The sequence below is a fragment of the Pollachius pollachius genome (assembly GCF_949987615.1).
Source record: "Pollachius pollachius genome assembly, chromosome: 18".
Classification (NCBI taxonomy): domain Eukaryota; kingdom Metazoa; phylum Chordata; class Actinopteri; order Gadiformes; family Gadidae; genus Pollachius; species Pollachius pollachius.
In genome coordinates, this window is record NC_136951.1 from 3,345,841 (window position 1) to 3,368,664 (window position 22,824).

At 47.8% G+C, this 22,824-nt stretch overlaps 1 protein-coding gene across 1 annotated transcript in view; it reads left to right on the top strand.

The window, feature by feature from the left end:
* The window catches only part of ntng2b (netrin g2b), a 59,254-nt gene that overhangs the window by 7,527 nt on the left and 28,903 nt on the right, over positions 1-22,824 (top strand). Inside the window, exon 3 of the mRNA XM_079755548.1 lies at positions 5,553-6,196. Coding sequence (XP_079611674.1) covers positions 5,553-6,196 — 644 coding nt within the window. The remainder of the gene's footprint in view (positions 1-5,552; positions 6,197-22,824) is intronic.

Consider the following 22,824-nt stretch of genomic DNA (forward strand, 5'->3'; position numbering starts at 1 on the left):
GGAACAGTTTACGGCTGGTACAGGTTAGGGCTGGTACAGGTTGGGGCTGGAACAGGTTAGGGCTGGTACAGGTTAGGGCTGATACAGGTTAGGGCTGGAACAGGTTAGGGCTGGTACAGGTTAGGGCTGGAACAGGTTAGGGCTGGAACAGGTTAGGGCTGGTACAGGTTAGGGCTTGAACAGGTTAGGGCTGGTACAGGTTAGGGCTGGAACAGGTTAGGGCTGGTACAGGTTAGGGCTGGTACAGGTTAGGGCTGGAACAGGTTAGGGCTGGTACAGGTTAGGGCTGGTACAGGTTAGGGCTGGAACAGGTTAGGGCTGGTACAGGTTAGGGCTGGTACAGGTTAGGGCTAGAACAGGTTAGGGCTGGTACAGGTTAGGGCTGGAACAGGTTAGGGCTGGTACAGGTTAGGGCTGGAACAGGTTAGGGCTGGTACAGGTTAGGGCTGGAACAGGTTAGGGCTGGTACAGGTTAGGGCTGGTACAGGTTAGGGCTGGTACAGGTTAGGGCTGGTACAGGTTAGGGCTGGAACAGGTTAGGGCTGGAACAGGTTAGGGCTGGAACAGGCTAGGGCTGGTACAGGTTAGGGCTGGAACAGGTTAGGGCTGGAACAGGTTAGGGCTGGTACAGGTTAGGGCTTGAACAGGTTAGGGCTGGTACAGGTTAGGGCTGGAACAGGTTAGGGCTGGTACAGGTTAGGGCTGGGACAGGTTAGGGCTGGAACAGGTTAGGGCTGGTACAGGTTAGGGCTGGTACAGGTTAGGGCTGGAACAGGTTAGGGCTGGTACAGGTTAGGGCTGGTACAGGTTAGGGCTGGAACAGGTTAGGGCTGGTACAGGTTAGGGCTGGAACAGGTTAGGGCTGGTACAGGTTAGGGCTGGAACAGGTTAGGGCTGGTACAGGTTAGGGCTGGAACAGGTTAGGGCTGGTACAGGTTAGGGCTGGAACAGGCTAGGGCTGGTACAGGTTAGGGCTGGAACAGGTTAGGGCTGGTACAGGTTAGGGCTGGTACCGCTGGGACCCGGTACAGGTTAGGGCTGGTACAGATTAGTGATGGCACAGCTGGGGCCCGGTTCAGCTGGGGCCTGGTACAGCTGGAGCCCGGGACAGTTTAGGGCTGGAACAGGTTAGGGCTGGAACAGGTTAGGGCTGGTACAGGTTAGGGCTGGAACAGGTTAGGGCTGGTACAGGTTAGGGCTGGTACAGCTGGCGCCCGGTACAGCTGGGGCCTGGTACAGCAACCACCTCCCATACCAGCCGAGGGGAAGGAGTTTTCCCGCAAATACACACAAGTCAGACAGCATCCGCTCACAAGATCCAATCAGGAGAAGCTTCCTCGTTAGCCGCAGCCCAAACGTGTGAGAAACAAAACAATGCAATGTGGTCTGGAGACTGATCTCAGGGTCACCTATTGATTCTGTTACTATGTTGTTTTAATAATCAAGAGTTATCTTTGAATCTGTTACTACGCTGCTTTATCAGATTAATCAAGAGTTATCTCTGAAGATGTTTGGAGGTCCCATGGCATTTGGGCTGTTGTTGTTGTTGTCGTTGTTGTGGAGATAGGATCCTAGTAAGGATGATTGCTGTAGGGGCTTAGTCGTGCAGGCCACCTGCTTTAAGCATTTGGCCAGGCTGTGTGTGTGTGTGTGTGTGTGTGTGTGTGTGTGTGTGTGTGTGTGTGTGTGTGTGTGTGTGTGTGTGTGTGTGTGTGTGTGTGTGTGTGTGTGTGTATGTCTGGGGGACAGGGCAAAGTATTGTCTGGACACAGCATAGGATAAGAGGGATACACAAAGGGCTTAAGCATAGCCTGGAATGCAAGAATCCCATTGATGAAGTAGAGCGTGTTCATCACCCTATCTGCTGACACCATGGGGGGACAGAGGTTTAAACTGTACTTTACTTATATTGTCAAAAACAAAAGAGAACTGTGTGCCTGTGTGTGTACTAAGTCTATACTATGGACTTAGCATTTTCCTATTGAGATACACAATTAATTCCCATATGTTCACACATGAACACTCAGGGGGCATGGCCGTGCGTACTCCCTCTCATTCAACCACACACACGGTGTGAGGGCTAATCTATATGAAGTGCGGTATCTGGGACAGCATGACACCGGGATCATTTTCAACAGGATTTGTAGGTGGAGAAGGGTCATGCGGGGAACAAGGCCTTACTTATCCACTCCTGTGTGTGTTAACTTCCGAGGTCATCTGCTGCTACACTAATGGAGGACACAAAAGCAGCATAGCAGGTCCACCGTACAGCTGCTGTTGTCTATACCCCCCCCCCCCCCCCCCGCCCTTTGATGACAGACGCTACACAATCTTTGTCAGTCTGCAGACCTCGTGAACCTGACGTTGCTACTTAACATTTGAGATGAACACCGTAACTGTGACGTAGTTTCTGCTCCGACAACGATCACTGTCTCACTGTCATTCTCTCTCTCTCTCTCTCTCTCTCTGTCTCTCTCTCTCTCTCTGTCTCCTCTCTCTCTCTCTCTCTCTCTCTCTCTCTCTCTCTCTCTCTCTCTCCCTCTCTCTCTCTCTCTCTCTCTCTCTCTTACATGTTGTAACCTCCACCAGTTCTATTGTGTATGTGCTTAGGAAGTCATTATCATCACAGAATCAGTGGCTCCCCAGCTAGTCTCATGAAACTAGAAATTAATCCATCATCTCTCTCTCTCTCTCTCTCTCTCTCTCTCTAACATGTTGTAACCTCCTCCGGTTCTATTGTGCATGTGCTTAGGAAGTCATTATAAAGATAATTACCTTATCTCAGACGAGGAACAACAAGGCCCACTCGTGTCTATTCGGACCCGATAAAAGAGAGAGAGGGAGAAAACGAGGTTGGTAGAAGTAGGGAGAGAGAGGAAGAGATACAGGCCGTACAGTCCGTCAAGGTAAAGAGACATTGTGATTCCGCAGTAGCGTGATACTGTATACACTATGACATGTGTAGATGGGCTCCCTGCGATGTACCTCAGTGTACTACAGCCTTCCTCAGCACCACCTCAGTGTTTAGATTGTGTTTGGACTTTTTTCCCCGCCCCTGGTGTCACGCTGTAAATCAGATGATTTATAATCTCACCCTGGCAGGATTGTTACTTCTGCTCTTTGTTATTGGGGCAGCGAGTGGCTGTGAGTGACTGCTTGCTCTCTACGGCGCAGTCCAATGACTTTATTCAAACAAAAACACTGTCTGCATAATATTGCTTCTCAGACCCAAGACATAGAAACAGTGATTTAATTCAGCCAAGAGATACATGATGTATGCCTGCATTATCTATAACGTACATGATGCTAGTATTATTTAATTCACATACAGTATATTTTTTCTATGTAATCATTTTGTTCATCGTAGTATTTACTTACAAATGTCCTCTCTTTGCTATTGTGGCAGATTTATACAGTAATACTGTCAGGAGCATTTCTTGTCTATAAGAGTAAATAAAGTGTTTTGGCAGCATAGGCTTTTAGCATAGGTGTACAGATTGTCAGCCTGTGCTTGATATATCTGAGGACAAGAGACATTTTGCAAAAGTACTATAAATGTGCAGCATAATTCAAAGTGTATTTGCCACTGTTTTTTAAATAGTTTAATTGACTATTGAAGTCATACACTTGAACAGAAATCCGTAGCCTAATATCTTGCACATAACATTACAAAACAACTCTGCAAGCATAAGGAAAACATGGGTTCCCAACATTTGACTTTGGGTGTAATGTCAGACCTTTTGCGTACCACCTCATATGCAAACAGATAAATACATCAGCAACCCCTCTATTCACACTTATTAATGCAATGGAGGCAAACAGTGAAAAGATAAAGTCAGCAACACTGTCTTATTTAGTAAACATAAATTATCAAAAAACATCAATGGAAAACATTAAGTTAGAAAATATGACAAAATTCAAAGTGACAATTTTTTTTTTACATTAACAATCCTTGCTATAATACTAGATTTACTGAACAATATAACATTTTTATTTATGTACAATGAGCTATAATAATTTTTATCTTGCTGTCAATTAGTATTTTTCAAGAATTAAATCCTATATGCAGTACCAGCACATACCACCAGTGTTACACGTACCACAGGTCGAAAAACACTGAACTCAAACATGCAAAACCCAAGCAATTTTTATTTTTAAATTATGTGTGACACTTTTAAATTCATGTTGTGTGATTCCTCCCAGAAGACCTTTTTTTGTTATGATTCTCTTCTCCTCCTCAGGCTGATTAGAGTACAAGGTTAACTGACAGAAGCACAGCCTTCCATGATGCCACGAAGAGAAGTGTCTGGAATAAAAGTGCTCAAGCAGATCAGGGGAATTGAAGCTGCATTTTCTAGGCCACCTTCCTGCTCATCAAAGTTGTTTGTTTGTTGTTGTTTTTATCCCTAATGTGATCGGATATAGGACTGGATTTTTCTCAAAATCAGACAAACCTTCATGTTGTTACTGATACCACTCAAAGATGATATGAAGAAATCATTAAAACTAAATGAAAGAAAATGATGTGAGAATATGATGAAAGGGAGTATGAAAACCCTCAAACTTTATAACCGAAGCTTATAAATCAAATTATTAAACACTTCTAACTTCATTCATATTATTTAATGATTATTACTTTCAATATATGATAATTTGAAGTTAATAGGTGAAGGTCAAAATAATATGAGCTGCATTAAAGATAGCTGTACACAAAAACGTTTTATTAAAGTTAATAAACCATTACTGGCAGAGGCAAAACCTAATACACTTCAAATTCCCAGAGTATATCATTTAATTTTAAACAGGGTTATATAATGTGGTCCCTTCAGAATCTCTCTAGATTGAAGACAGGTGGGAACGGGGCTGCAGTTCTCCTAGGGAAGATGGAAAACACTGAAGAACTAGTCTGAGAGACATCCTGGAGATGTTCGCAGACAAAGATCAGAACAGGATTTAGATGAGAGATCAGGCGTCTCCGGAAAACAGGAAGGAGTTAGGCAACTCATCTTCCTGTTCACTCCTAGAATTTTACTCCAAGAATTGTGTCTTATTAGAAAAGTAGGAGGGACAACACCATTTCTGAATATTCCCAAAGAAAACCCCTGAAGGTTCAAAGGTATGCCTTTGTAAGCATACAGCACTTTTTAGAACAGTGGCCACTCAAAGCGTACTCAAACTAGTGCCTTGCATTTAACCATTGATACACACATACAATTGACGGCTGTGTCAGCCAAGTTAGGAGTAAGCGAGATCATCTGGAGCAGTCAGGGTTTGGTGCCTTGCTCAGGGAAACCTTGACATTTAGCTAGTAGGAGCTGCGGGTCGAACCAGCATCTGGCATCCTTTGGGTTGCCAGATAACCCACTCCACCCCTTGAGCCCCTTACTCTTATCATAACCCCAACCCACTTCTAACCTCCTGATCCAATTTCAATGTGATATTAGATAGAAGGTCAAGTGTACATCTCCAAAATGTATCTGATGTAAGTTGCTGGTTTCCAATGCTAACCCCATCAGTCCCCAGCTGATTCTCTCCCCCTGGTTGTGTTGCAGGAGAACCCGTACATGTGCAGTGACGAGTGTGACGCCTCAAACCCCGACCTGGCCCACCCGCCCCAGCTCATGCAGGACCAGGAGCGCACAGGGCTGCTCACCTACTGGCAGACGGTCACCTGGAGCCGCTACCCAGAGCCCCTGCTGGCCAACATCTCCATGTCCTGGAACAAGAGCTTGGAGCTCAGTGACGACATACAGATCACCTTCGAGTACGGCCGGCCCACCGTCATGGTGCTGGAAAAGTCTACGGACTACGGTCGCAGCTGGCAGCCCTTCCAGTACTACGCCGATGACTGCCTGGACGCCTTCAACCTGCCGGCCAAGCAGGTGCGCGACCTGTCGGCCGCCAACATCACACGGGTCCTCTGCACCGAGCAGTACTCCCGTTGGGTGGGCTCCAAGAGCGAGAAGAACGTCAAGTTTGAGGTGCGGTCGCGCTTCGCCGTGTTCGCGGGGGTGCGGCTGCAGAACATGGACAACCTGTACACACGCATGGAGAGCATGAAGGGACTGAGGGACTTTTTCACCTTCACCAACCTGAGGCTGAGGCTGCTGAGGCCCGCCCTGGGGGGCACCTATGTCCAGCGGGAAAACCTCCTCAAGTACTTCTACGCCATCTCCAACATCGAGGTACCAGCCAGGTGAGGAGGATCTTCATTTCACTTGATTGACGTGTGATGACCTGAGAGTTTTTTGATGGTTCCCTTACCCTAAAGATATTTACGTATGAGTGAGTGTATGATGTGTATCTGTGTGTGGCTTTCACCACCTCAATATCTAGGATAAGTAGACGCATTGTGAAAATACACAGATTGAGAAGAAGTTCTTCTCAATCTGTGTATTTGGTGGTTCTTCTGAAGAACCATCAAAGTCAGAGACTGGGCAGCGATCAAAACGTAAAAACAGGGTATGCAATCTTTGCATTGAACTACTGTATAGCGGAAATAACATACCCCTTGAGTGATGTGATAAAGGGCATCCACTAATCCAAAAAATCACAAATAGAACTGCTGGCTATCCATGTTTAAGGTTAAATAGCACTATTTGTTCTCTCATGCAGAACTGTCAGATATGTATAACAATCAAGAGACAACTATAGTAACTGCACACACACACACATACACACAAACTAACCCACGCACAACACGCAAGCACACAATCACACGCACACACACACACCCACACATACGCATGCAGGTGCGAGCACACACACACACACACAAAAACCCTCATGCAAACAACCACACACACTCATGCATACAAACACACACACACATGCACACACACACAACCCCCCCCCCACCACACACACACACACACACACACACAAACATACACACTCAATAACGCACACACATAAAAGCGAACCTTAATCCGAGGGGCATTTCCAATGACCCCATCTCTCCCAGCGCGGCTCCTGCTCGGCCTGTCATTGGCCTGCTAACCCGATGATTAACGACACAAACACACAGCCACGGTGGTCCAAGCGTTCCCCCCGCCAGCACCACCACCGCCACTCTCCATGCCAGGAGAGCCGTGGGCGGAGAACCCTTACATGGCAACTCTGTGACAGTGAAGGATGGCCCCGTAGCCGTCAGAGCCTGCTTAGCATCGCACGGCTATCGCGCGCACCTCTCAGAATTATCATTCCAATCGATACGGCGGGGTGACATTTGAATGGTATTTAACATCCTTGTTCAGAAGGGTCGAGCGTGAAAAGATGGGAGGGAGTAGAATCTGTGTGTGCTGCTGGCGGGGGCGGGGGCCCGGGACGCGTGTGTGTGGTTAACGCAGGAGGAGGTACTGCAGGGGGGTGTCTGTATGTGGTTGGCGGCGGGGTTAGGGAGGCCGGGATGGGGGTGTTTGATGAGGTCCTCAGTGGATGCTGAGACAGCATACGTACACGCTAACAGCTAGCCTTCATCACTCACACACAAAAACACACACACACACACACACACGCACACACACACACACACACACACACAGAAACAGATACACACAAAGGAACACACAGCTACACGCATGCATAAACAGATTAAAGCACACACTCGCAGACAGCAAATACACACACACACACATTCAAGCATAGACAGATACAAACAAAAACTTACACACATAAACAGATACAGAAACACACAAACACACACTTGCACACAAACTGACACACACACACACACACACACATACACACAGATACAGCCCTCTGGCACTGTGGAGAAGGCCTGCAGGTATTGATCACAGGCACTTTTTAGGCTCAGCACGGAATCAGAGAGAAGGAACCACAAAAATAAAGAGACAGAGAGCGAGAGGGAGAGAGAAGGATAGAGAAGGAGAGAGAGAGCGAGGGAGAGGGATGGAGAGAGGGAGCAAGGGAGAGAAGAAGAGAAAGAGATAAAGGAGAGAGAGGGAGAGAGAGAGATGGAGAGAGAGAGAGAGAGAGAGAGAGAGAGAGAGAGAGAGGGAAAGAGAGATCAACCTCCACCCAAGGGTGAAACCACGGTGTCCACAGCGATGCCAGAATCTCAGATAACTTTAATGATCAGCTATATTCTACTTTATTTCGAAGTTGATTCACGACTTCTTAGAGTAGTGTTTGTGCACTCGCCACATACAAGCCTTTATCAGCTCACTGTTTACATCCCCAGTGTGATGTCACACAAAATGTGTACTCCGTAACCCCTTCGAGAAATCTCTTCGTATTTCCCTACTTGCAGAAGAGCTATTTTTTCCTCTCTTATATCTTTTTGACCCCAGTGTCACTTCCTCCCCTCCTGTGCTATCTCGATGCTGTCTAGATGCTATCTAGAGGCTAGCAGTGGCTGCCGCTGGTGGCAGCTGGTGACAGTGTGTGACTGCGCTAGATCTGGTATCAGAGGGGACCCAAATATAGCCCCGCAGCGATGACTGAGACCAGTCCGTCTTCCGTCCCACCCACCTTCCCACCCCGGCCCCCCACACCTCCGTAACATAATCACTAATCAATAAGCTATTCTGGGCAACCTGCAGGACTATTGGGTGGTGATGTTCGGGGGGTGGGGGGGGGGGGGGTCCTCACTAGTACAGTACAATCAGGAGTGTCTGAAGCTTACGGCTGGGAAATTGATTTTGGGGGGTTGGCGGGGGGTGATGGAGGGTCGGGGGGCTAGACGATTAGTCAATGTTCCTTGGACAAAGGCCTAAGCTATTTCATCTCATCTCATCTGGCCTTAGTAACATATTGGGATTTCCAATGCTTAAATTTGAATAATGAATATTCCACTCGAACCGTGGGGCTTCGCATGGGCGAGCACAGGGGCCAAATGGGTTTTATATGATCAAGAGCGAGTGGCAGTGTACCCGCAGGTCACCACAGTAATAAGATACGCTGATGCTATCGACGGTAGGAAGGGGGGAGCGCTGGTACTGGCTTCCTGGCCGGGTTATATGTCCCCAGGCTCCTCAGCTCCCTCCAGCTAGAAACCGCCGCAAAATAAACGATTATTTAGTTAACGCAAGGCAATGGACTAAGTTTAGTACGCAATGACAGAACAGAGAAGAAAGACAAAAAAATTGATCCAAGCTCTGAGATCCCATTTGTCATTTTCCCGGGATGAGAGCAGGTTGTTTTTGGCTGTGTGTTTAATCTGACACTGCGTTGTCAGAGTGACTGGCTGTGCCCTAAAGAGCTGGCAGAGCAGGTGTGCGGGAAGCCAGGTAGTCAGGACTAAATAGTGCTGCTTTATCAATAAATGCGTAACCTGATAGGCCATTAAGTGCCAACGCAGGAAAGGGAGGTTTGATGCGATGGGTGGGTGGTGGTAAGTTTAGATTTGTGGATGTGCTGAAGTCAAGTCAAACTAGATCTCTTTATGGGCTGAGCGAGGTCGCACAAGGTAGAGGACAGCCAAGGAACGGAGTAAGGGATTGACGAGCACAAGGTGGGGGGTGCAGAAAGAAGAAGAGGAAGGGCGGGATGGATAGAGTGAGGTCGATAGAATATTATAGGATTCAGCATAACATTCGTTGTACTGCAAAGAAAACCTCAAGGTTGCCTATAATGAGCTCCTAGACAGCATGCATACAAAACTTAAGTTACTTTATGTCCAAAAAGAATTGGACCCAGTAGAGCTTTCTGGAGGTTGAGCCACACTTTTCAAATCCATCTTGTTCAATATCATGGATGTGCCATGGGGAAGTCATCGCCCAGCATCAAAGAGAAGAAGTAGAGGAGGAGGAGGAGGAGGAGAAGAGCAGAGATGTGTTAACCCTCTGTCATCATTTACATCAGTGGAATTAGATTTGCTGGCTCAGGCCTATTGGTAAGCATCCATGCTCCCCCCATCTCCTCATCCCCGCCCGCCGCTCGCCCATCTGTCAGCAGATCCTCACTGGACGCTGGAGTCCGACTACAGAGTGGACAGCAGCCTGTATTCTGTATTATGGATTAGGAGGGAGGTCGTGGATTGGGCCTGTGTAATCAAATAAGCTGCAGGTTATAGACTGGCTCTTTATAATGGAATAGAGGCAGGGCTTTGGGGCCCAGGAAGAGCCACCTAAGTGGATCAGAGCCGGGAGGCCAAAAGAGGGAATAAGACGTAGACTGTTGGACTGTTGGTGAGGATGAAGAGCAAAGACTGCATGGGCGCTTCAGTCACCCTTCACTCCTTCCTCTGGTATCATTGGACAGCCATGGAAGGTAACATTATGGAGAAGATAAGCACTTGGTTTAACTCTTGGCTTCACTAGCAATCAGCTGTCCAACGGCTAAAGATACAAACATGTGGGTTGTGGATAGGGACTATCCCAGGTACGTTTTGCAAAGTCCCTTAATGCTAGTGTTAGGTCCCTCATTTTAAACAAATATAACTGATAGATGAATTCTATCAGCAGGATAACACAACGTCCGAAATGAAAGACAGGATCTTGTTTGGTAGGCCTCGTCATGTCGCCGTTTTGACCTGTAATTAAGTTTCATGGTTGGCTTGCTGAAATAGCAAGTGCTATAAATGCAAATGCTCCTTCTTCCTCCTTCTTGGTGGTTGTACAGGAGCGTGTTGGTTCACGCCTGAGTCTTGTTTGTCTGTGTGGTGCGTGCACGTCTGTTTCTCCCCCCGCTCCTTCCTCAGCGCCCCCTGCTGTGAAATCTAATGTGCTCAGAGGTTTAAATGTTTCTCCTCAGTCTTTTCTAGAGTGGACCAGAATAGATTTAGGAAGCGAACGGAGGGAACAGAAAGCCTGCAGCGGGTGCCATTTGGATTAGGATTCTGATTGCACTTTAGAATAACTGTGACTTCTTTTCTATTGTAAAGCAGAAGTTAAATCCTCTATTGTGATGCATTGTTCATGCACTACTATTTGGGAGCTATTCATAAGTCATAAATTATTAATAAATGAAGATAATGGTTTAAGGATCATTTGTAAAGCCCAAGTTAATGACAACATCTTTTTACAATTTGTTAATGCTTTATAAAAACTCAATTCATGATTAGTTTAGGTAGGAGAATCTAAAGTGAAGACTATGCCTTACTTTGCAATTATTAATGACAGCTACTGGCTGCACCTATCAATTCAGGTGGTAAGAGATCATGAGTCATGTCTTCTGTGTGAGCTCCAAGTTATGATAGTGTCACAAGCCGACCGTGGCGGTTGTGTCAAAGAGGGGAGACACACAATTGACTGAGTTTAACAAAAAGGTTTATTGTAATCAAGTGAACATAACATAACATAAGGTATGGCGTGTGTATTCAATCTAGTCAGTGATGTAAGTGTGTGTGTACGTAAAAGTGTATGGGTGTAGTGTTGTCAGGTGTAAACATACCTAGGATACAACTAAACCAAAAGACCAAAGGAACAAACAATAAGTGGTGCCTCCCAAACGAGAACCACCCCGACACTGAGCTCACAGGTCTACTTAAATAAGCCCAGGTCAGGTGCGGTCAATGAGCTCGTTAGGCTCCCCTCATTAGGGTCGTGACACCTCCCCCCATAGACGGTGGTCCCCCGAGAACTCCGTTCCCACAAAAAAAACAAAAAAAAAACCCTAATCCAAAACCGGAGCCCGCCACAAAGCATCTGCAACCACATTATCACGGCCTTTAATGTGCCGGATGTCGAGATCATACGCCTGAAGGAACAGTGACCACCTAATCAGCCTCTGATAAGGGCAGCGCAGAGTATGCAAAAACGTTAGTGGGTTGTGGTCCGTATAGACCACCACTGATGCCACCCCAGACCCCACATAAACTGCAAATTGTTGTAGCCCCCTTCTCCCTTCCGACCAACTCTTCGCCCTTCCGACCAACCCTTCTCCATACCGACCAACCCTTCTCCATACCAACCAACCCTTTTCCATACCAACCAACCCTTTTCCATACCAACCAACCCTTTTCCATACCAACCAACCCTTTTCCATACCAACCAACTCTTCCCCATACCAACCAACTCTTCCCCATACCAACCAACTCTTCCCCATACCAACCAAATCTTTACCATACCAACCAACTCATCCCCATACCAACCAACTCATCCCCATACCAACCAACTCTTTACCATACCAACCAACTCTTTACCATACCAACCAACTCATCCCCGTACCAACCAACTCTTTACCGTACCAACCAACTCTTTACCGTACCAACCAACTCATCCTTATACCAACCAACTCATCCTTATACCAACCAACCTCTGAATGACTCGGGGAATGCCAAAAACGGATATAAACTGTGTCAGGGCCTTGATCACAGACCTCGCAGTTATTGTGTGCAAGGGATAAACAGCCGGGTACCTGGTGCTTTGACACATGATAGTCAGTAAGTACTGACTACCAGACATCGCAGGGGGCAGTGGTCCCACACAATCAATAATTAGTTATTCAAACGGCTGAACGGCGGAATCGGGAGCAATGGAGCTTGTTTAATAACCTGATTAGGCTTACCAGTTAACTGACAAGTGCTACAGGTCCGGAGATGCATACAGACATCCTTCTTCATACGTGGCCAGAAGAAATGCCGTAAAATCCTGTCTCTCTTCCAAACACCCAAGTTCCTGGAACCATCATGAGCAAGTATTAACACCCAAGCAACTTAGCCGGAACTACCACCTGAAAAATGGGCTCCCCCAAAAAATCTTCCCCATGGGGCACCCATTTCCATGTCAAGATACCCTCCTGAAGGCTTTGGGAAAACGCACAACCACTGGCAACGTTTCCCACCTTACTGTCCGACAACACCGACCCAAATAGCCCCTCCAAGCCTGGGTTTGCTCCCTGTTCCCGTCGCAGCTCACTGTGCAACACAGACAAAGGAAAAAACGGGTAAACATGGTTACGTGATGTCAACCTCTCCATCTCCCTTTACCCTTGCCCGACTCATCGCCCGCGTGACTGCACATTGCTGGAAAAACTTTGGGAAAACGCACGGCACTTTCATCATGCTGACTTGAGCCTGCAGGAGAGAGTGTAACTAGGGGAGGTGGTACCACACTCGCTCAGACGTGACTGCCCGCCAAGTCGTTGCCCAAAATGATATCCACGCCGTGCACTGGCAACACCGGCCTCACCCCAATAGCCACATCCCCCTGCACCAAGCCACACATGAGGAACATCCTATGCACTGGGACAGGCAATACACTCATTCCCGTCCCCCGCATGAGAAGTCTATCCCCAGTATCAGTGACCTCCGAAAATGGCAAAATGGATGCCCAAATGTACGAGTTAGAAGCACCCGTATCCCTCAGGATCGTAACGGGCACTCTAGTGTCCCCGCCCACCAGTGACACAAACCCCTCTGTGACAAACGGCAGATAGGTGTCACCAGGATCGCCAACACACGCAGCCAGGGCAGCACGCTTTACCCGGCAGGCTCCATTGGCCGGCCTTCTAGCCCCCAGTGCCGGACATTCCGCCTTCCAATGGCCTGACTCACGGCAGTAGTGGCACACATCCACCCCACTATCAGGCCCCCTCCGGGACCTCGCAGCGGAGAATCCCCCAGCACAAAGTGGCGATCTACCCCACCGTCCTTGCGCACCACAGGCTCCCGCATGCCATCACCTGGCCGGATTTTATGAAGGAGCACATACTCATCTGCAAACCCCGCGGCCTCCGCAGCAGTTGCAACCCTCCGCTCGTTGATATATGCAGCAACCCGACTGGGTAGAGATATCGTAAACTGCCCCAGCACAACCAAATTGGACAAACTCTCAAAGTCCTTCACTTCCGAAGCCAAACACCAACGGGTTAAATGACTAGTGAGCTCCCTCACAAAGTCCAGGTGCGACTGTTTAGCCCCCTTCCCCCATGTTCTAAAACGCTGGCAATAGGCTTCCAGGACCAACTCATATGCCTTCAACACCGCATCTTTAACCGCCTGGTAAGAGAGATGCTCGTTACTCAAAGACGCATAGGCATCCTGCGCTTTACCCACCAACACAGCCTGAAGCAGCAATAGTCTGTCCGCATCGGACCAGTCCCTCAACTCTGCCACCCACTCAAACAAAGTAAAAAACACATCCAGATCCTGCTCATTAAATTTAGGCACCAGGCGCAAGCTACCCGCAATATCACAGGCCCTAGCTGGTGTAGGGTTACCATCCCCAGAAAGCTTACCCTCCCGAATTAACTCCAACCTAAACACCTGTAACTCATGCTCCCTCTTAGCTTCCTCACACCTGTCACTACTCTGCTGCATTTGTAAATCATGACCAAACCGTAACTGCATTAACTCCCTCTGTTGTTCGAATGTCAACCCCTGCGGAAGTGGTACTTTACCAGGAACATTAGCGCGTAAAACCCCACTGTCCTCCAAAGTAGCCACCAAAATATCCTTAACGGTACCCTTAAGCCGCTTGTCACCACTACTTGCGTCTATTTGATAATGCTCCGCAATTCTTATCAACTTATCCTTAGTGCACCGATCCAACACCTCCGCCACTGGTCCCTGGATAAATTCCTCCACCTCATCCATGACCGGACTATGAACTGACCCAAAAGCCAGACGAGAGAGAAAAAAACACAGCCGAAATCAAGAGCACAAAACAATCAACCAAATCAACAGACAGTGCCTCCAATGTGGCTGGGTGAATTAACAAATGCAGAATCTCCCTCTACCTAGACTAGCCAACCTCACTGACCCTAATCTTTGTGTGGAGTAGCGGCGGGCTCTTTAAACACCAACCCAGTACCCGGTTAAGCCCCCAGCAACCTGGTTACTCACCTGACAGCTACGGATGTGTCCCCGAGACAACTGCTCTAACCGCATACCACACAAAAATAACAAATCAACAAAACAAACCAACGTGGTTAAACCGCGTCGCTGTACCTCACAGGGAAACTCCACAAATGCCACTCACCCCCCAATCACGCAACCACCGCTGATCAGTTCCACCTGTGTCAATACGCAGTGCACAGGACAAGATCTCTCCACATCGACCACATGCACCAAACAACCAAAACAAATCAACCAATCAAAAATGCATCTCCCCAACACAAGGTGCGCCGAACACGGCCTCAAACCAACTACAAAAAAAACATTGGACGAGCCCCCACTTGTCACAAGCCGACCGTGGTGGTTGTGGCAAAGAGGGGAGACGCACACAATTGACTGATTTTAACAAAAAGGTTTATTATAATCAAGTGAATATAACATAACATAACATAAGGTATGGCATGTGTATTCAATCTAGTCAGTGATGTAAGTGTGTGTGTACGTAAAAGTGTATGGGTGTAGTGTTGTCAGGTGTAAACATACCTAGGATACAACTAAACCAAAAGACCAAAGGAACAAACAATAAGTGGTGCCTCCCAAACGAGAACCACCCCGACACTGGGCTTACAGGACTACTTAAATAAGCCCAGGTCAGGTGTTGTCAATGAGCTCGTTAGGCTCCCCTCGTTAGGGTCGTGACAGTAGGTACTACGTTATAGTTTTCACTTTAAATGAGCTCACACAAAATACTTCAATTCAATTCAATTCAAATCATTTTATTCATCCCCAAGGGGCAATTAAACTAGCAGTAAACCTGAACGTATCATGAATTCCTGTTATTTATTCATTCTAAAAAATTATGAAGAATTATTATTTAAATAGTTTGTAAATCATCAACTTGCTCTTCATAGATGATCCTGTAAACCACTTTCCCATTATCTCATGTATATGTATTACTAATTATTAATTGCGATATGAGTTTTGATGTTGGAACAAGAATTTATAAATGCTGTGAATTCGCTATTTACTACTACTTTATTACTGCTTCAGAGTTGCAGTTATTCTAGAGTGCAGCAATCACCAGGAAAACAATAAAAGGACTTGTTACGTTACATAAGCAATCTGAAGAAGGAGCAGGCATGATGGGGCAGAAGAGGAACACACTCCTCTCCCTCCTCCTCCTCCCCTCCTCCTCCTCGTCCTCCTCCTCCTCCTCCTACTCCACCTTCTCCTCCTCCTCTTGTAGAAGGAGGCAGAACCGAGGCTCTCTATCCTACGCTCTCTTTCTCTCTCCTGCTTTATTTCTCTCTGTCTCTCTCTCGCCCTCCTTTGTTGTTTTCTTCTTTGAGCCTCTGGTCTTTTTTAAGGTCTTGATTATCCATAGTATCGTGTGACTTTGACTTTGAAAACTGTCACACTGATTTTGAATTATGCCAAAGTTTTCTTTTGTGTCCTTTTTCGTTTGAGAGTGAAGGTGAGAGGATGGGATGTAAGCCTGGGGATCAGGATAGAGAGAGAGCTAGAGAGAGAGCTAGAGAGAGGGAGAGAGAGAGCGAGAGAGAGAGAGAGATGATGGATTAACTTCTAGTTTCATGAGACTAGCTGGGGAGCCACTGATTCTGTGATGAATGATGTTAGCCATGTGAGCTCCTGTAAATATTATTCTATACCTGGCTGCTGTGGAGCAGTCTACCACCTACTTCTGTCTAGAGGGCTTCATCCTATTCCTTGTATATATCCAATCCCATTGCTTTGACCAGTAATTGGCCCACTTCATCAGGAACAGCACACCTTCGCTCATGGATGACGATGACGTTTACATTGTCTGATCTGGGTTGTGAACACATGTTCACATTTGACAAGTAGGGCGTTGATTTCTTGACCTAAACATGGAAACATACATGGCCCCTCTGTCCCTTTGACTGCGTCTGTATATGTGAGGAAGCCCCTCCCACTCTGCCTCCCCCCCTCTCCCCCGCCCCCCCTCTGTTCTCTACCTCTGGGATGGCTTAGGCCTGGAAACAGATCACTTTTTAAATCATTCATGAGCATCTCTCCGGAAACGAAAGGCATGCAGAAACCTGGGAGGGGGGGCTTATGGGAGGGGAGGGGGACGCGATGAAGAATGTGTCATTGGCCGGTTTCATACCCGGTGATTTATGACACAACGGTTGTAACTGATTTGATAATAGAGGTTTATAATCCCCTCACAGGAGGTGGAAGAAGACAAAAAAAAACGTAAGTCAGCAATATTCTCATTTGACTTTTCCCCTTTTTGCTGCCGTAGATTAACTTCTGTTTCTTTCCTTTAATTCTTTTCTTCATAAAACCCTCATTGTGACTTTCTTCTGTCTTCTTCTCCTCTTGACTCAAAATATTTCAGCCTATTCCTGTAAACACCTTCAGAGCTTCTGGTAGAGCCATCACTGGGCGGGGTGAGGAGGGGTTCTCCTGGTAGAGCCTTCACTGGGCTGGGAGAGGAGGGGTGAGGAGGGGTTCTCCTGGTAGAGCCTTCACTGGGCGGGGAGAGGAGGGGTGAGGAGGGGTTCTCCTGGTAGAGCCTTCACTGTGGGGTGAGGAGGGGTTCTCCTGGTAGAGCCTTCACTGGGCGGGGTGAGGAGGGGTTCTCCTGGTAGAGCCATCACTGGGCAGGGTGAGGAGGGGTTCTCCTGGTAGAGCCATCACTGGGCGGGGTGAGGAGGGGTTCTCCTGGTAGAGCCTTCACTGGGTGGGGTGAGGAGGGGTGAGGAGGGGTTCTCCTGGTAGAGCCTTCACTGGGCGGGGAGAGGAGGGGTGAGGAGGGGTTCTCCTGGTAGAGCCTTCACTGGGCGGGGAGAGGAGGGGTGAGGAGGGGTTCTCCTGGTAGAGCCTTCACTGTGGGGTGAGGAGGGGTTCTCCTGGTAGAGCCTTCACTGTGGGGTGAGGAGGGGTTCTCCTGGTAGAGCCTTCACTGGGCGGGGTGAGGAGGGGTTCTCCTGGTAGAGCCTTCACTGGGCGGGGAGAGGAGGGGTGAGGAGGGGTTCTCCTGGTAGAGCCTTCACTGGGCGGGGAGAGGAGGGGTGAGGAGGGGTTCTCCTGGTAGAGCCTTCACTGGGCGGGGAGAGGAGGGGTGAGGAGGGGTTCTCCTGGTAGAGCCTTCACTGTGGGGTGAGGAGGGGTTCTCCTGGTAGAGCCTTCACTGGGCGGGGTGAGGAGGGGTTCTCCTGGTAGAGCCATCACTGGGCGGGGTGAGGAGGGGTTCTCCTGGTAGAGCCTTCACTGGGTGGGGTGAGGAGGGGTGAGGAGGGGTTCTCCTGGTAGAGCCTTCACTGGGCGGGGTGAGGAGGGGTGAGGAGGGGTTCTCCTGGTAGAGCCTTCACTGGGCGGGATGAGGAGGGGTTCTCCTGGTAGAGCCTTAACTGTGGGGTGAGGAGGGGTTCTCCTGGTAGAGCCTTCACTGGGCGGGGTGAGGAGGGGTTCTCCTGGTAGAGCCATCACTGGGCGGGGTGAGGAGGGGTTCTCCTGGTAGAGCCTTCACTGGGTGGGGTGAGGAGGGGTGAGGAGGGGTTCTCCTGGTAGAGCCTTCACTGGGCGGGGTGAGGAGGGGTGAGGAGGGGTTCTCCTGGTAGAGCCTTCACTGGGCGGGGAGAGGAGGGGTGAGGAGGGGTTCTCCTGGTAGAGCCTTCACTGGGCGGGGTGAGGAGGGGTGAGGAGGGGTTCTCCTGCTAGAGCCTTCACTGGGCGGGGTGAGGAGGGCTGAGGAAGGGTGAGGAGGGATTCTCCTGGTGCTGTGGAATTGAAAGTGAGAGAACATGAGGTGGAGAGAGAGTGCACGCAGGAGAGTGACAGAAGGAGTGATTGAGAGAGAGAAAGAGAGAGAGCGAGAGAGAGAGAGAGAGAGAGAGAGTGTCCTTGGAAAGACGGTTTGTTCTCTGTCAGCCAGATTAATTAGCATAGTATTACTATACGACGAGGTGCGTTCAAAACCCGCAATGGGTGTGCTACAGTAGAACTGTCCCTGTGGGTGTAGACAGCCAGGATAAACAACACATCAACAGGAAGGCGGGATAAGAGGGGGCGGAGCCACAGACAGGTAGTCCCGTGTTGTATCTGTGGATATCATTTAAACAGCATGTGTTGGTTCTTCACTGAAGGACAGTGTGGAGGTTTGAAGGTCAAACTACTTTTCTATTAATTTATTCTTTATAATTGAATCACCAAGACACCTGGAAATACACATCGAGACGTTGAGAAATAATATTGTTTATTTCATATAAGAAGTTAGCCCAATGTAATCTAAACAACACAAACAATTACCAACCACTTTTCGGGATTATTTTAGAGGGTATTGGGTCATTGCAAATTATATTACCAAGCAAACTTATTTGAACTTAATGTTCTGTAATTGTGCGGTCTACATCTCAAAGCTTTTGTGAACCATTTCTATCTTTAGGTATAACTTTGAGTAGCAAATAAAAAGGCCCCAAGTTTCAGTCTTGCTGCTAATTGTCCAGCTAACTGGGTGTGTGGTTTGAAGCTATATATTCCCTCCCTCCTTCCTCTCCTCTGATCTTCTTCTTCCTACTCCTCTCACCTCCTCCTCTCCTGGCCCAGGGGCTGAGGGGAGATCATTCCCTTTCTCTCCCTCTCCCTCTCTCTCTCTCTTTCTCTCTCTCTCCTTCTCTCTCTCTCCTTCTCTCTCTCTCCCTCTCTCTCTCCCAAATGACTAATGATGTTACTTCAGTCTCAAGGATTTAGCTGGATAATTATATTAACCCTTGTCCTCTGGCTGATCTTAGCTAGGGTGTTCCCAGCTCCTCCCCAGGATAAAGACCCCACCAGCCCCGGCCACCCCTCCCTGGCTGCTACCCACCAACCAGAGTCTTAGTATACAGTACACACTGTGGACATGCCGGTGCTAGGATTCCGGCTGCTTGATTTAGCATTTTAAATATCAATTCTCTCATTTGAGAAAAATTGTGGAAGCGTTTATATAAACACTTCGCTGTGTCTGTGTCAAAACTGAGAAGAAAGAGGGGTGTGTAAAATAATGTAGACTAAGGAGATTGTATCTCACTACCACCTGAAATAAACTGAAACAGAAGTGACTAAAGGAAGTGTGACCCAACCTGCAGAAACGCTCTAACTGCTCAATGTGTGAGTGGAGGAACAACTCTAATGATCATGTTGTGCTTGTTCTTCCTTCTGCTTTTTTGTTCGGAGGTGGGAGACTCATATGTTAATTGCTGGATGAATAAAGTATTTATCTTAAGATCCTTGTTAGCACAGGTGGATGTTTACTATCAATGACAACTATTATTATAAACAGTATAGTCACAAAGTTAGAGGAGGAAAATACAAATCATATGTGGCTGAACAGGGTGCACAGGGTTAAAACAGCGTACTTGTTTTGCAAATAAGTTGAACCAACTAGTGAGAAGTAAGACGCGCAGAGCGGTAGGTTTGAGCGTGTGCAATGCAGGATTTGAACAATTGAATTATATTCCGTTATACACACACTATATAAACCCTCACAAACCATCATGCATGCACATTTTAATGAACCCTCGCTCACTTACACACATCCCCACACATTCACCCACACATTCACCCACACACAGATACACAAACACACATTGGCTCACACACAAACACACACACACACACTCTCTCTTTCTCTATCTCTCTCACTTACATACTCACACACCCATATACTTTCATTGTGAAACAAAAACATTGCTACTGAGTGGATAACCACCACCTTGGGGGGCCAGCAGGGGGGCCCACACAAGAAGAACCCCACTATTAAATCGAACCACTGCAGTCCCTCTGTTTCTGTCGCCTCATCGTTTTCACTCCCTTTCAGTTATTTTTTCTCTCTCTATCTCTCTTTATCTCTTTTCCTCACTCTGAAGGAAAATAAGGTGGCTGTGATCTTTGGTGGAGAGTTATCATTATTGACCTCCATCTGACCTTAACCCTAACCCTTACCTCCGTTTAAGGGGATACTCTTGGCTTTCCCAGTCTCACAATAACTATCACAACGGAACCCCTAGCCTGAGTAGAAGACGATGGTTGGAGTTTAAGGAAAAAACAGAATGGACGACTGTCCGTACACTCCTATCTCACAGCATATAGACAGGGCTTTGTGAAGGCTAGCACACGCATTACCAAGTTTGCATCAATAGAGCTTCTCAGACACACATGCACGCACGCACGCATACATACGCACCCACACACACACAAACACACACACACACACACACACACAGACACTCACACACACACAAACACACACACACACACACACACACACACACACAGCAGAGAACAGAACAGACTGCAAAGTTTCATTATTTAGTTATTTGGTGCTTTGCATCCATACTTTAGTAGCTGGTATCCACATATGGCCCTGACTCTGTTGAGGCTCTCTCTTCCTCTCTCTGTCTATCTGTCTGTCTCTGTCTCTCTCCCCTCGGCACAACCCAGCCAGTTAGCAAGCCGCACTTGCACGCAATATCCATTAAGTGTATCCTGTGTAAATGATTTACACAGGTATGCTGAGGGACGCCCACACTCTCTGACTCCACTCTGTTCCTCTCTTTATGTTGATCGCCCTCTCTCTCTCCTCTTAAGTTCCCCATGACACAGTGTCATACTCTTTCAGTAATGCTTTTGCTTAAAAATAAGCATCTCGGATACACACAAAAGAGCTTATGAGGATCACGCACACACACACATGCTCACAAAAAAACACACATACATACGCAGGTGTTCATGGACACACACACACACTCATAAAAAGCAGTTTAGTTCACAAATGCATTCAAGGTCATTTTGAGTGCTGTGAATAACTGAAGATCTGTTCTGTGGCACTCCTCCCTTTTCTCTTACACCCCAAAATTGTTCCCTGACCCTGCAACCCTGGAAGTCTTTAGTGCACGAGAGACAGAGTGCATGTTAGTGCACGAGAGACATAGTGCATGTTAGTGCACGAGAGACAGAGTGTATGTTAGTGCACGAGAGACAGAGTGTGTGTTAGTGCACGAGAGACAGAGTGCATGTTAGTGCATTTGAGACTTGATTTTGTGTGTATGTGTAGAGAGTTGTGGCTGTCTCCTACGCTATACTACTCCCTGAGGCGTGTTGCTCGCTCCCCTTAATGTGTGTGTGTGTTTGTGTGTGTTTCTTCTCCCCATTTAGAGCGATTCTCAAATATGTCAAAACACTGCAAAAGTGATGCAGGAAAAGCAGGTCAAAATTGTATATTTTTTACTATGGTTTGTCCTTTGAGGAAAAGCTAAATTGATACTGCGACGTAATTTGTTTTCAACAACAGAAAACAATATACTCGAGGAGCCAATGTTCCTAAGTGAGAAAATTGGGGAGCATACATTTCTATAGAACCTCTCCAAGGAGCCAAAGCTAGCCGATCACAGAGCACGGGGAGTTCAGAAATCGATCAGCTGACGTGTTGTGTGTGTGCGCAGGTTGGTGTGTGTTTCGGCACCTTCATGTGTATATGTGTGTGTGTGTGTGTGTGTGTGGGTGTGGGTGTGTGCCTGGCTGTGTGTGTGTGTGTGTGTGTGTGTGTGTGTGTGTGTGCCTGGCTGTGTGTGCATGTGTGTGTGAGTGCCTGGCTGTGTGTGCGTGTGTGTGTGTGTGTGTGTTTGTGTGTGTGTGTGTTTGTGCGTGTGTGTGCCTGGCTGTGTGTACTTGTTTGTGTGTCTCTGTGTGTGCCTGGCTCTGTGTGCGTGCGTGTGTGTGTGGGTGCCTGGCTGTGTGGGTGCCTGACTGTGTGTGTGTGTGTTTGTGTGCATGCGTGCTTGTACAAGATCGGACAGGAGACATTGAGAAAAGCAAACAAAGGACAGAAGAAGGTGAAGGTCAGTGACGTGTGTCAGGACCGGACCACGCAGAACTTCCTGCTCTCTGCCCCGAAGCCAGAAACATAAACGCAGTCATGTCCCCCCAGCCATGAGAACGTACCAGAGCAAGGGGGCGTGGGCGGGGACGGGGCCACGAAGACATTGGGAAAAGCCCATAAGGCGCGCAGCTGATCGATGATACGGCTCCAGGCTGCTGGTTGGTTGCTCCGGGGTCCC